Below are 16245 nucleotides of genomic sequence, written 5' to 3' on the forward strand. Positions count from 1 at the left end.
GAACAGAGGTAAATTTTATTCATTAGATCTAGTATCCTCAAAATATAAATGTAAATATAAATATATACATAAACTAAATATAAATAAATATAAAATGCAAATGTGCATGTATCCTGAAATGGCAAGTTCTTTAAAAAGTAAAACAAGGTATTTTATCTTAGCCATCATTTGATTTGGCTATACATAATTTATATGGGACCTCTCCAAAATACAATGATAGCTTAAAAACTCAGTTATGCCTAATCCAAGCCATGATCTTCTCAAGGACTGGCTATGCATCTGAAGTTTAGACAATGACTAAGGATGACAGAGGAACTGATGCTTTTGAGTTGTAGTCTGTGGTGTTGGGAATATCCCATGAAATGCCAAGAGAACAAACAAGTCTGTTTTTGAAAAAGTGAAACCAGAGTGCTCCTTGGAAGCAAGGATGGTGAAACTTCATCTCACATTCTTTGGGCATATTTTTAGGAGGGGCCAGTCCTTGAAGAAGGACATCATTCTCGGAAAGGTCAAAGAAGATAGAAAGACCCTCAACAAGATGAAATAACTGTAGCAATGGGCTCAGGTGTGTTGGAGATGGTGAGGATGGCACAGGTTTCAGTTCCGTTGTTCAGAAGGTCTCTCTGAGTAGCAGTTGACTCAGTGGCACACAACAACAACAACAACAATAACAACAACAACAACACTCTCAAAAGGGCAGTATTTGCTCAGGGATAAATCTCAGAAAGCAAGAAGGGATAGAATAAAAAGATTAATGGAAATGAGAATCACAAGGAAGAGGTAAGAAGGTATGTGGTTGCCATGTAGGTGTTAAATTGTCATAAAATATGAATGAATGGCTGAATGTAAAGCTAATTTTCCTGTAACTCTCACTCAAATCTCAATGAAACAAGTTAATTTTGGAAGAAACCAGAAGCCCCAGTGATTTAATTTGTAATTGTTTGCACACAAGTTATTCAAGAGCCTCTAGAAAGTCTTACTTCTCACAACTAGTAACATTTCAGCTGTCTCTCTGGCTTCAAGATTGCCGCCCTGAGCAAGTCCTTTCCTGTAGTCAGCATGCTCCCTACACTCTTTCTCAAGCTGTGTCAGCCACTACTCAGGTAAGATTATGAAAAGCCAATTTCCAGCAATGGAGATGGTTCCGTATGAATGGCAGCCTGCATTGCACATAATCATAAGCAATGAAATGCCCCTCTTGGGTTATCCTTGTTGAGATACCACCATTCATTCCTGCAGAAAATAAGAAGAGATGTCTTTGACTTAGCTAAGTAGATGATTGTGGGAAGTATCCATATAAAGCTAACTAAGTTTGCTCTGCTTTTTGTATTATGTGATCAAGAGGAAAATTATCCTTTACAAAATCATGATATCCAGGTATATGATATTTAAAAGAAGTATTCAAGTACATTTATTCACTCTCTATAAACTTGTGTGTGTGTATGTGGGTTAGTGGTAAGGAGTTGTGCTGCCAACTCAAAGGTACACAGTTCAAATCCACCAGCTGCTCTGTGGGAGAAAGATGGGAAGTCTTCGCCTGTGTGATTAACTGCCTTTGAAAACCTACAGTTCTGTCTAAATGGCACACAAGAACAGAAACATTTACCATATTCCAGCACAGGGCAGGTTATCAGTCAAGTATTTAGGAAACTGAGGATGTGACAGGAGAAGTCATGAATGGAACTATGGACAACTGAAGGAGAAAGCTATGTTATACAAAAATTTTTTTTAAAACTGTTATACAAAAATCAGCAGAAGCATTATGTGTGTGTGTGTGTGTATACACACACATATATATAATCTCAGTATATAATTATGTATATAACCCTGTTTGCAGAAACTTAGGAGGACCTGAAGCGCTTGCTGCAGAAGGTCAAGGACTGCAGCCTTCAATATGGATTGAAGGTCAACACAAGATAACAAAGATCCTCACCACTAGACCAATAGGTAACATCATTATAGATGGTGAAGAGATTGAGATTGTTAACAGTTTTCATTTACTTGGCTCCACAGTCAACACTTTTGGTACGTACCAGCAGCCAGGAAATCAAGAGATGAATTGCATTGGGAAAGTCAGCTGTCAGGGACCTCTCCAAAGTGCTGCAGAGCAAAGGTGTCAGGCTGGAGATTAAGGTGTGCCTGATACAGGCCATAGTCTTCACAATTGCTTGCTATGCATCAGAGAGTTGAAAAATGACTATGGATGATAGAAAGAGAATTGTTTGTTCTCTGCTAGGAGAACAAACAGGTTTGTCCTGGAGAGGGGGAAGCTGGAATGCTCCTTGGAGTCCAGGATTCTGAAGCTTTGTCTGACATACTTTGGGCATGTTGCAAAGAGAGACTGGTCCTTGGAGAGGGAACTCATGTTTGGGAGAGTGGAGGGACGGCGCAGGAGAGGAAGACCCTCGATGAGATGGATCGATTCTGTCATTGGGGTGGTGGGAGTGAGTGTTTCAGAGACGGTGAGGTTGGCACAGGATAGAGTAGGGTTTAGGGCTCTTTTACATAGGGTCGCTCTGAGTCACAAGCCACTCGTCAGCACATAACAACAACAAGGAGTGAAGGGAAAAAAGGAAGTCAGAGAGATGGACAAATAAGACAAGATCTTGCTTAATCTACTAGGGATGAATAATGCTGCAAGGGGAATGAAAACAATGGGTTAGAAATTCTGGTTTTTAAAATAGATAATAAAGTTACCATAGAATTTCACATAGGAATATTATGAAGAAGAATGGAGAACTACAAAAAGTTTTATATGGATCAGCAGAATAGGAGGTCTTGAATGTGACAAAGATGGTTATATTTATTAAGAGTAAGTTTTGAGAGGATCTAGAATGCCAAAGCCTTTGGTGCAGTGAGAAATTCTTCTTTTACCAGATCATCTGCTACCTCCTGAAGCGGTTCTCTATCAGCCAATTCTTTCTGGTCCAGTGACTCTGTATTCCCTCCATCTTCTTCTGCTTCTCCCTAGATCATTCAAGATTTTGCCCGTAGCATCCTTCAAAGTATGTAATAACTATGGGCTTCTCCTTGTATATTTTTAAGAAGGTATTTTCAAAAAAATAAAAAAGAAGACAAAAGTATTTTCAATGAATAAACCATTGATTGTACAAAATTCAGTAATTCACTCTCCAAAAATCCTTACCACTGGGCCAGTAGGCAAAATCATGATAGATGGAAAGAAGAATGAGATTGTCAACAATTTCATCTTGCTTGGATCCACAATCAACACCACAGACGCAGCAGTCAAGAAATCAAAGGAGGTAAAAAAAAAAAAAAGAAATCAAAGGAGGTATTGGAAAATATTTTTTCAAGAACCTGTCTAGGGTGTTAAGAAGCATGATGTCAGTTTAAAGACTAAGGTGTATTTGACTCAGCCATGGTCTTTTCAAATACTTGTTTTGCAGCTGAAAATCGTACAATGACTAAGGATGACAGAATAAACACTGAGGCCTTTGAGTTGGGATATCAGAGAAATGTACTGAATATCCCATGGATTGACAAGAGAATGAATGAGTAAGTCTTGGAAACAATGCAGCCAGGGTCATGAAAACAGTATCTTGAGCACATTGTTTAGAGGGGCCAGTCCTTAGAGGACATGATACTTGGAAAGGTGGAGGGTCAGTGAAAGAGAGGAAAACCTTCATCAAGACAGATTGACAGTTACTGTAACAATGGGCTCAAGTTTGTCAGAGATGAAGATGGCTCAGGATAGATCAAGACTCAGATCCATTATTCATGAGGCTGAGAACAGCACAAAACACAACAGAAAGCCAATATCAGAAACATCAATTCTAGAGCACCAGAAAAACAGATCCAAAGCTGAATTCTCTCTCACTGGAACCAGTCAGCTCCATTCCACCTCAGGCCTAAGAGGACATGCCACACCTAGCCAGCTCTCTTATAATTCCTATGAGGGACTGAGCGGGAAATCCTAGTAAATGCACATAGGTTCTGCTTCCTGACAAAATGGCTCACAAAGTATCACCATATTACAGAGAAATGTCATTAGGTTAGCAGTAGAACTCGCTCTGGACTGTACCACCAGATCCCTTCATCCAAGGAGAAGCCCATAGTCATTACATACTTTGATGAAACAACCTCAAAGGTGGCAAGTGAGCTAAAAAAGAGGAAGGTGGAGAGCTGGGTTTCTGGCCCAGTTGGTGCTACTGACTCAGAAGCTCCCACAGAGATGCCCTTGGGTCAGCAGACCCAGCCGACTGTTGAGTACGAGATGGAACAGAGTATGAAGTGTCCATCAACAGCCCTCCAAAGATGATCCTGTGTGAGGAGAGGAATCTGACCCACTGGGAATAAACAGTTCTCTCTGCAGAGAGGATGTTGTTGTTGTGTGCCTTTGAGTTGGAAACAACTCATAGCTGACTGTCCAGTGGGTGTCCAGAGGCTCCAAACACCACAGGAAGATCAATGCCCATCTTTCTCCCACAGAGCAGCTGATGATGGACTCAAACTGCCTGCTTTTGGGTTGGCAGCACTAGTTCCTTCCCCTAGAGCACCCTAGGAGATGGGACAGAGGAAGAAATTAAGAAATAAACAGTTAAGTTGGACATATAGGGAAGTGGAAAAAATATAGAAAGGAACAGATTAGAAGACAAGAGCTAATGGGCAATCTCCTCCATTACTGCCTCTGAAAACCCGCTGGAGGGTCAGCTATTGGTCATTTCTGACTTGACGGTACAGCACAACAATACACATATACACAGAGGTCTAAAGAAAGCTTGGGTGAAGGCTCTTGACTCTGGCCCGTCAGGTAGCAGTTCCAACAGAGCTCTGTCTCACATCAGTCTCCAGTTCTCCACTGCTGCTGCTGCTCTCACGTGAATCCAGATCTGACTAGTATAGGAGTCTCTGGCCCAAAAGGACACACACTGCAGTCTCTGCTTCTTTCTGCCACTGAATCTGTTCAATTTAAACTTGGCAGGATGGCAAAACTGGCAATGCCCTCATGGAAAGACTACACACTCTATTTGCATATTGCCATCCAAAAGGTACAATTCAACTCGTTCACATCACTAGCATATCCCCACTCAGCCCGGTGATGGAAATCAAACCAATGGACTAGGAAAGCCATTTTTAAAATCAACCCCCTGTACCACAGAGAGTCAAGAAAGGCTTCTCAAAAAAAGTGACATGTAAACTGGGTCACTCCACCCAAAAAAATTATTACAGATTTTCCATGTACAAGAAGTATGAGTGAGGATGGAAATGTGTGTCAGGCAGTGACAACAACTATTCAAAGACCTGATGTATGATGGCATGACACCTCACAAAAAACAGAAAGTTCAATGTGTCTAAAGCAAACTTCTTCTCAGCCACATCATTGCCCAGATATCATGGGCGCCAAACCCCACCACCGTCGAGGGCTGTATGGCACTAAAATTTCAATTGCCCAAAGGACCAAGCTTTGTTTTCTGATCTTCCCCTGGTCCTGAGAGGCTAAAACAATTGGTATGAGCAGTATCCTCACAAATGAAGGAGACTGATGGAATCTCACTGGATAGATCCTTACTGCCCCAAATCTAGGGAGGTGGACTCTGGAGCACCAGAGTGATTCCCAAAATCAGGTGATTGGCATTTATGCAGTCAATTAAGAGGAAGTACTTTTTGCTTAACCATGTTCTTGGGTGATATCCCAGAACTCCAGGATGCAGCCAACTCAAGTCAGCAAGTCTCTATAACAGAATGAATAAAAACCTTTTTATTTGGGGGGGGGAAGTGTCCATCAACAAATGAATGGATAGAGAAGCTGTGGTATATTCACACAATGGAATACTATGCAGCACTGAAAAAAGACCTCATGAAATATACAAAACGGGTAACCCTAGAGGACATTATGCTGAATGAAATATCTCAGTCACAAAAGGACAAATACTGTGTAATGCCACCATTATAATATAGGACTGACATGAGGGCAAACTAAGAAAAGAGGGGATAAATCATGGACACTGCATTGAAACAGATGAGGGAAAAAACTGTTTAAAAGAAATATATGAATAGGTATTATTTGCATGACAATAGTCCAGAATAAGAGCTACATAGTAAAGTGGACTGGGGGGAGAGGGGAGGAAATTGTGCAACAATGAAATAATTTTTTTTTTCCCAAAGAGAAAAATGAACTGGGGTAGTATGGAGGAAAATGTGCAACAATGAATGAATGGAGATCGAAGTTTCTATAAACTTTCATTAAAATATCTATTTTTTTTAAAAAGGTGATAGCTAGCCTTTCTTTTTTTCACCCTGTCCTCCCCTCCCCTTGTTCCCCTTCCTTCTGTATCAAAGTCCTAGCACTCTCTTCAGTCTTTATTTCCCCTTATTTTTCTTAAATGACCCACCCACAGACTTTCCTTCTTCCCTCAAGAAATACTTGGGATGGGTGAGGAACCTGTTCTTACTCTGGCTGGGTGTCTGAGGAATTTCCAAATTTAAGAGAAAGCAAATGCCTGTGGATTGAGCCTTGACAGCTCAGGGATACAAACCGGTTCCAATGGCTGGGAGGCAAATGGACTCATAATTCAATTTTTCACACTCTTGCAAAATGCAGGTCACAGATTTCTTGACATTATTTCCTCCAATTACATGAATAATATTCTTGCACCTCAAACGTCCACCTTTGGTAATTATATAATTGTGTTTGCCCTGTTGAACTAGGAAACAGATGAAGAAAAATTAGATGCTAACCTCATATTCTGGCTGTTGAGAAATCAAGATCTCTGGTTCAGTTAAAAAAGCATTTTATATAAGACTCCAGAAATCTGGAGTCTTTAATGCATACATAAGTCATGGGTAACTACTTTCTTTTAAAAGGGACTATTAATTATTACTTCTAATTCTCTATAATCAGATTCTTTAGTAAACATATGATTTAAGGACTGTCTTGAGATTATCTCCCATGTTTCCCAGCCTCTCCAAAAACCTCCCACATTTAGTCACCCACAAATAAAGCCAGTAAGCTGCCTTACCTTGAAGAGAGCATTCCACTTCCACATCTGGTCCAGCACCTTCTAAAATGGCTTTGGAGACCCCTACATGAGAAAACCCGAGGTTGTTATAAATGTGAATAAAAATAACCCATACCGATGTGCATTTGGATCAGAGCAGTTGTCCCATTATCTAAATGCTTTTGGTATCCTCAATGAATCTCATAACCTGGGGTGTTTCTGGCAACCAAGAAGAGAACTCCACAGTTCTTCAGATTGCAACTTCAGTGCAGTGGAGCCACCCAAGGAACACCTGGCAACCTAGTTGGCAAGAGTGGTGTGTTCACATGGATGTAGCTGTGGCCCAGTGGGGCAACAGCTTCTTGCCTGTACTGGACACCAGCTGGTTCTCCTAACTCTGGGCTAATACAGTCATATATGGGCAGGGCTGGAGCAAGTGTGGAGAGCAAGGCAAACCTTATCCTACAGACTGGAAAGCAGGATTGACCATCCACTTCTGAAAAAACATGCCCCTGAAAACTCTATGAACAATAGGGAAATAGTGGTAGCTATAGTATTAGAGGTAAAGCTCAGCCTGGAAGTCAATCAAAATGAGGAGAAACAGCTGCAAGCATCCAACTTATAGCTACCCTACATATTCTCCAAATTGATTTTCCAATGCTGTTCCGCAATGGTTGCCTTCACCCTCTTTCTACTCTACTCATTTGATCCTCAGTCCACATATATGCTGTAAGTAAACCCTCCTTGAATGCCCTTCATCAGTGTTTCCCAACTGCCTATCTGCTACCAAAGAAATGTGAGAGTCTTTCAAGTTGTGCCTGATGGGGATGTGAAGCCCAAATCCCCTCGTAGCTCACAACATCCTAGGTCCCCTGCATTCACTTGATATTTGTACTCACTGACATTTCCGGAGTTGTCTTTACAGAACATAAATTGTGCCATCTCTAAACAAGTAGTGAGAGACACTAGGGGATTAATAAAGGAGTCCCAGACACATGTGCTTCTAGGGAGCGTATCTCATGGCTGGCACACGGGGCTCATTGGAAGACTTTTCACTCTTTGTGTTTTTGTGCCTTTACAATGGTGTTTCTATTATAATTTTAAATTTGAAAAAAGGGAGAGATAACACATTAATAGATCACCGAGAAGCTGCATAACGCAAAGGAGGCGGGTGATTGAACTAGGGACAAAAAGAAGGTACCAAATAGAAAATAATTTATTACTAGTACTGGAGATTTGGAAAATCCTTGTTTGTGCTTTAAAGCAGATAGAAAAAAGAGTCCAGGAGTGAAAGTATGCAGCTTTTAGCGAATAGACCTACTTATCAACAATCTTGTTTTCCAACGTTTTGCATTTACTCTTTCGTGCTTTGTTTTTTTGCATTTACAACAATAGCAAAAAACTCTCTATTCTATGCATTAACAACACACATCTGGCAATAATAAATGCTAAAGTAGAATATGGAAGGACCCCTGATAGTTAAGGCTACTTAACTTGCTGATTATAGTTTTTAATAGGTAGGCAGTTATGTAATGATGTAATTTAGCAATTACTTAATTATAAACTTTTCATCTGTTTTGTGATCTGATGTAGCCATCCTCCATATTCATGTAACACTGATTTTGAAATCTAACCATGATGATCAATGAGGAATAGGTTTTTTGGTCTATTGTTATAAAAAGCATTGTCATGCTGTTATGTGCTATCAAGCAGCCTAAGACCCCTAGCGACCCTATGTAGAGCAGCATTGAAGCTGGCCCTGTCCTAAGCCAGTTTCACTGATTCTAATACACCAACCCCCATTGCCCCAGTTACTGTATCTATCCATCTCATCCGAGGTCTTTCTCTCCTGAACTGTCCCTCCAACTGTCCGAGCATGAAGTCCTTCTCCAAGGACTGGTCTCTCCTGGCCATGTGCCCAAAATATGTGAGGCGGAGCCTCAAAATCTTAGCCTCCAGGGAAAAACTTGGTTTCACCTTCTCCAAGACAGACTTATTTGTTTTCTTGGCAGTCCAAGACTCCTCTAGCACCACAACTTGAAGGCATCTATTCTTCTGTCATCTTTGGTCATTGTCCAGCTCTCTGATGCATAGCATAGCAAGTAATTGCAAAGACCATGGCTTGGATTAGGTGCACCTTAGTCTCTACACTGACATCTTTACTTTTCAGTACTCTAGAGAGGTCCCTGACAGCAGATTTTTCCCAAAACAATTGATATTTTTATTTCCTGACTGCTGATGCCAAGAGTGTTGATTTTGGAGCCAAGCAAGCTTTAATTATTAACAATCTCAATCTCTTCTCCATCTATCATGGTGCTGCCAATTGGTCCACCAAGTGAAAATTCTTGTCTTCTTGATGTTGAACTTCTATCCATATTGAAGACTATAGTCCAGGACGTTCTGTAGCAAGCACTTCAGGTCCTCCTCAACTTCTGCAAGCAAGCTTGTGTCATTTACATAACAAAGAAGGAGGAAGGAAAAAAAAAAGACCAAAATCGATGTCAGTAGAGACTCTGAATATTGCACTGGAATACCAAGAAGCCAAAACAAAGGGGAAAAAATCAAGAAGTTAAGAAGCTGAATAGAAGATTTCAAAGGGAAGCTTCGGAAGACAAGGCAAAGTATTATAATGTTATTATTATAATATTATCAATATATAATGTATAAATGTGCAAGGAGCTGGAGCTAAAGGAACTAAAGAACAAATTCAAGCCGTGAGTTGCAACGGTTAAGCATGCTATGGGAAGAATACTGAATGATTCAGGAAGCATTAATAGAAGATGGAAGGAGTAGACAGAGTCACTATACTAAAAAGAATTAGCTGATACAGAAGAATTGCAAGAAACAACTTATCATCAAAAGGCAGTGGTGATAAAGGAAGAAGTGCAGGCTGCTCTGAAGAACTTTGAAAAAAAAATAAAGCCCCAAGAATTGATGGAATACCAATTGACATATTTCAACAAACAGATGCTGCCCTGTATGTGCTCACCAGGTTGTACCAAGAAATCTGGAGGACAACTACCAGGCCAACTGATTAGAAAAGATCTGTATTTATTCCCATTCCAAAAAAAGGTGACTTGACAAAGAGTGGAAATTATTGAACAATATCACTAGTATCACATGGTAGCAAAATCCTGTTAACGATTATCCAGAAATGATTGGAACAGTACATTGGCAGAGAACTACCAGAAATACAAGCTGGGTTTAGAAGAGGTCATGGCACTAGAGACATTCTTGTCAAAGTCAGATGGATCTTGGCAAAAAGCAAAGAATACCAGAGGAATATCTATGCTTTTAGTGAATATACAAAGGCATTTGACTGTGATGTATCACAACAAAGAATAGCTAACCTTGAGGAAAATGGGAATCTCAGAACACTTGACTATGTTTATGTGAAATCTATACTTGGAAAAGGATACAGTCCTCAGAACAGAGCAAGGAAACACTTACTGAATGGTTCAAAATCAGGAAAAAAGTGTGTGAGTGATGCATCCTGTCTCCGTATCTCTCAGTTTAATACAGAACAGATCATTTGGGAGGCTGGGCTTTAGGAAGAACACTGTGGCATCAGGATTGAAGGAAGACTCATAAACAACCTGTGTTATGCAGATGACAAAACCTTGCTTGCTGAAAGTGAGGAAGAACAGAAGCACCTGCTGCAGAAATTCAAGGATTGAAGGCTTCAATATGTGAAGCTCAAAATCAAGGAGACAAAGATCCTTACTTCTGGGCCAATTGGCAGCACTATGACAGATGGAGAAGAGATTGAGGTTGTTAACAACTATAGCTTGCTTGGCTCCACAATCAACACTCTTGGCACCAGCAGTCAGGAAATCAAAGGACGAACTGTACTGGGAAAATCTGCTGTCAGAGACCTCTCCAGAGTGCTGAAAAACAACTATTTCAGTCTAGAGACTAAAGTGCACCTAATCTAGGCCATGGTCTTTGCAATTACTTGCTATGCTATGCATTAGAGAGCTGGAAAATGACCAAAGAGGACAAAAGAGTGTTGTTGTTGTTGTTGTTGTTGTTGTTAAGTGCCATTGAGTTGCCTGTGACTCATAGTGACCCTATGTACAACAGCCCTATAACCTACTCTATCTTGTTCCAATCTTATTGTCTCCAACAGACCTGTCCCTATTACCTCAGTGACTGAATCAATCCATCTCATTGAGGATCTTCCTCTCCTGTGTTGTCCCTCTACCCTCCCAAGCATGATGTCCCTCTCCAAGGATCTCTCCTTGCAACATGTCCAAAGTATGTCAAACGAAGCTTCAGAATCCTTGCCTCCAAGGAGTAGCTTGGCCTAACACTCTCCAGGATGAACTAATTTGTTTGTTCTCCTAGCAGTCCATGGTATATTCAATACTCTTCTCCAGTACCGCAGCTCAAAGGCATCAATTCTCCTTCTTTCCTCCCTAGTCATTGTCCAGCTCTCTGATGCATAGCAAGTAATTGCAAAGACCAAGGCCTGTACCAGGTGCAACTTAGTCTCCAGACTGACATCGTTGCTCTTCGGAGGCAGAAGAATAGATGCTTTCAAGTTGTGGTGCTGGAGAAGAGTCTTGGACTGCCAAGAAAACAAATAGATCTGTCTTGGAGAGGGTGAAACCAAGCTTCTCCTTGGAGGCTAGGATTTTGAAGCTCTGTCTCACATATTTTGGGCATGTGGCCAAGAGAGACTGGTCCTTGGAGAAGAACATCATGCTCAGAAGAGTGGAGGGACAGTGCAGGAGAAGAAGACCCCAGATTAGATGGATTGATATTGTAACTGGGGCAATGGGGGTTTGTGTGTCAGAATCAGTGAGACTGGCTCAGAACAGAACAGGCTTCAGTGATGCTGTACATAGGGTTGTGATGGATCTTAGGCTACACAACAGTACATAACAACAACAAATTTTTTATTTTTATTGTAATTTTAACAGAAGTTTAAGGAACCTTTTATTGAGTTTTCATGCATTCATTCATGGAAAGGTTGGCTTTTCATTCATTCATTCATTCACTATTACACATTTTGTTCCTTCCTCCTCCCTTCTCTCTACCCCAGTCAACTCTGGAATTCACCTGATTCTTCAAATTATGGTTAATATATTTTTTTAAAAGTAGAATATTATTCATATATTTGTGCTCACCTTTATAGAAAGAATCAAATGTTTTCAGTATATGTGACATTTAATCGATGCTGCATTTATGTAGATTTAAAATCCTAGCCAATAGAATCCAAAAACATACCAAAAAAAAAATTCATCATGACCAAGTGTGATTTGTAACAGGTATGCAAGGATGGTTCAACGTAAGAAAAACAATTAATGTAATTCGCCATATTAATAAAGTAAATAACAAGAACCATATGATCTTAGCAATTGATTCAAAAAAGGCATCTGACAAAATTACCCCCCTTCCTGATAAAGACACTCAGCAAAATTGGAATAAAAGAGAATTTCTTCCACACTGTAAAAAGTATATATTCAAATCCAAGAGCCAATATAATTCTCAATGTAGAAAGACTAAAAGCATTTTCCTTGCAAACAGGGATCAGACAAGGATACCCACTGTCACCACTTCTATTCAATATTGTACTGTAAGTACTTGCTAGGGCACTATGACAAGACAAGGAATTAAAAGGGATCTAGATCAGCAAAAAGATAGTTAAACTGTTGCTATATGCAGATGATATGATAGTATACACAGAAAACCCCAAGGACTCAACAACAACAAAAACCTGTTATAGTAGAGCTCTTTAGCAGAGTGGCAGGATATTAGATCAATATCCAAAAATCAGTGGGATTCCTCTACAGTAACAAAGAGAGCTCAGAGAAGGACATCAAGAAAGCAATACCATTTCTAATAACCAACCACAAATTGAGATACTTGGGAACCTAACTAGAGATACAAAAGATCTATACAAAGAAAACTAGAGAACATTTCTGCAAAACACAATAAGAGACCTGAAGAAATGAAAAAATGTGCCCTGTTCATGAATAGAAAGACTCAATATTGTGAAAATTACAATCCTACAAAAAGCAATCTACATGTTCAATGCAATCCCAATAGAGAAACCAGATTCATTTTTCAAAGAAGATTGAAAGGGAAATTGTCAAATTTATTTGGAGAGGGAAGAGATCCCCAATAAGCAAAGCACTTCTGAACAACAAAAAATGAAGTGGGAGGCATAGTTTTCATAGCATAGGTTTTCAAAACCTACTACACAGCGGTGGTAGTAACCAAAACAGCATGGTACTGCTCCAATAGGCACATAGACCAATGGAACAAAATTGAGAACCCAGAAATATACCCAGCTATCTATGGTCAACAGATGCTCAAGAAGAAAATAAAAGCTATCAAATGGGAAAATGACAACTTCTTCAACAAATGGTGATGGCAAAACTAGACTACTACCTGCAGAAAGCTAAAACAGGATGCACATCTCACACCACACACAAAAATCAACTCAAGATGGATCAGAGATCTGGAAGTAAAGCCCCAAACCATAAAGTTAGTCATAGATAAATTGCGATCAAACTTAGATGGCCTAGTCTATGGTATGAAGAGACGGCCAAACATAGCCAGAAATGCATGATCTGTAGAGGATAAAATTGATGCATGGGACCTTCTAAAGATTAAATTCCTGTGAACATAAAAAAACATTTTCCAACAGAGTGAAAAGAAAATCTACTGACTGGGAACAAACATTTGGCAATACCATTTCAGACAAAGAAAAAGACTAATAACACAATTACAAAATGGGCAAAAGACATGGAAAGAATTTTCACAGAGGAAGATATTCGAATGGCCAACAGACACATGAAAAAATGCTCAAAACCACTGGGAATAAGGGAGATGCAAATCAAAACCACAATGAGGTACCATCTCATTCTAGTAGTAAAGTTTAGCAGGACAGCAAGAAATAAATGTTGGAGAGGATGTGGTGGGATTATAAAATGATACAACCACTCTGGAAGGGAGTTGGGCATTTCCTCAATAAGATGAACATAGAAATTCTATATGACCCAGCTATTCCACTATTTGGAATATATCCTGAGAGAATGAAAACTGAGGTACAAACAGAGACTTGTATACCAATGTTCATAGCAGCTTTATTCACCATAGCAACATGGAAACAGCCCAAATTCCAACCACAATCAAGAGGATTGAGAAATTAGGGTACATTCACACGATGGAATACTACGCAGTATGCAGGAGCAATGACTTTATAAATTACTAGAGGGATTGGAGAGCATTATGCTAAGTGAACTAACTCACTCCCTTAAGGACAAATATTGTAGAACAAGTATGAGGATCCAAAGGGTAAGAGGGGGTAGCAGAGGGCTGAGGATGGGCGAAGGGTGGAGTGTTAATCATTGTTTTTATTGATTGCTTTCTCATAGCAAAATTCATAGTGACCCTATGGACAAAAAACCTGAAGCCACTCTACAACTATTGACATTTATCAAAGTTCACAGAGTTTCTGGAGACATGTTATTTAGGAAGTGAATGCCACTCCAGCTTCCAAACCTGTCATAGTATGTTATTGTTTTATGTGCCATTGAGTTGCCTTTGATGTATAGCGACCCTATACACAGAAGCTCTGAACCCTCCCTGTCCTGAGCCAGTCTCACTAACTCTGACAAACCAACTCTCATCGTCCCATGCATTGTATCAATCCATCTCATCCGTGGTCTCGCTCTCCCGGGCTGTCCGTCCACTCTTCCAAGCATGATGTCTTTTTCCAAGGACTGATATCCCCTGGCCACATGCCCAAAGTAAGTGAGGTGGAGCTTCTAAATCCTAGCCTCCAAGCTAAGACTTGGTTTCACCCTCTCCAAGACAGACCTATTTATTTTCTTGGTAGTCCTTGGTATGTTCAAGACTCTTCTCCAGCATCACAACTTGAAGGTATCTATTCTTCTTCTGTCATCCTTAGCCATTGTCCAACTCTCTGAAGCATAACACGTAATTGAGAAGATCATGGCCTGGATTGGGCAGACTTTTGTATCTACACTAACACTGTTCTTCAGCACTCTGGAGAGATGAACGACAGCAGATTTTCCCAACGTAACTCGTCTTTTGATTTCCTGACTGCTGAAGAGTGTTCATTGTGAATCCAAGCAGGCTATAATTGTAAACAACCTCAATCTCTTCTCCATTTATCATGGTGCTGCCAGTTGGCCCAGTCATGAGAATCTTTGTCTTCTTGATGTTGAGCTTCAATCCATATTGAAGACTACAGTGCAGCAAGTGTTTCAGGTCTTCTTCAGTTTCAGCAAGCAAGGTTGTGTCATCTGCACATCATAGGCTGTTAATGAGTCTTCCTCCAATCTTGATGTCACCCTCCCTCCTCCTCATAAAGCCCTGCTTCCTAAATGATCTGTTCTACATACAGATTGAAAAGGTACGGGGACACGATGCATCCCTGATGGGCTCCTTTCCTGATTTTGAACCATGCAATGTTTACTTGATCCATTCTGAGGACTTCTTGGCCCAAGTATAGGTTTTGTATAAGCACAATTAAGTGCTCTGAGATTCCCATTTTCCTCAAGATTAGCCACAATTTATTGTAATCCACACAGTCAAAGAATGCCTTTGCATAGTCAACGAAACACAGATAGACATTCTTCTGGTACTCTCTGCTTTCTGCCAAGATCCATCTGACATTGGCAATAATGTACCTAGTGCCATGACCTCTTCTAAACCCAGTCTTTATTTCTGGTAGTTCTCTGACAATGTACTGTTCAAGTTTTTTCTGAATAATCTTCAGCAGGATTTTACTAGTGTGTGATAATCATAGGATCGCACAATCTGATGGTTGAAAGGGGGCTGAAGAAATGGGCAAGATCCAGTGTGGAAAAATTGTATAATTAACTATGTAAATAAACAAGTATAAAACAAAATTAAAAAAAAAAAAAAGATTTAGACCAAGCTGATAAAATACCACCGGAGTTATACATGCAACTAGTTGATTCATTATGAGTTATGTATTTGAATTACCTCTCTAGGAGGACCATCTGCTCTCTGATAGAGACCATATCTCAATTCCTGCAATAACTTTACTCTGTATCTTAAACATAAATATTCGAGATCCAAGATGGCAGCGGAGGCAAAGACAGCGTGGTGAGCTGCGGGAGCAACAAACCACTTAAAGCAGGGCCATTATGGCCTTCCACAGACTTCGGCTTATTGATAATTGAACACTTAAACAGTTGATGACTGGCCCTCAGTGAAGATCGAGGCTCAACAACAGGAAGTCAAGGATTCCCAAGGAGAAATGGGTGAGTCTCGTGGCTCC

At 40.1% G+C, this 16245-nt stretch overlaps 1 protein-coding gene across 1 annotated transcript in view; it reads right to left on the reverse strand.

The window, feature by feature from the left end:
• Positions 1 to 16245, reverse strand: part of PARP14 (poly (ADP-ribose) polymerase family, member 14) — a 58760-nt gene that overhangs the window by 12482 nt on the left and 30033 nt on the right. Inside the window, exons 11-12 of the mRNA XM_006884303.1 lie at positions 6981 to 7043; positions 6498 to 6665 (exon numbers count right to left, since the gene is read on the reverse strand). Coding sequence (XP_006884365.1) covers positions 6498 to 6665; positions 6981 to 7043 — 231 coding nt within the window. The remainder of the gene's footprint in view (positions 1 to 6497; positions 6666 to 6980; positions 7044 to 16245) is intronic.

The sequence above is a fragment of the Elephantulus edwardii genome, unplaced genomic scaffold (genome assembly GCF_000299155.1).
Source record: "Elephantulus edwardii isolate Elephantulus edwardi_28Jun2011 unplaced genomic scaffold, EleEdw1.0 scaffold00032, whole genome shotgun sequence".
Lineage (NCBI taxonomy): Eukaryota > Metazoa > Chordata > Mammalia > Macroscelidea > Macroscelididae > Elephantulus > Elephantulus edwardii.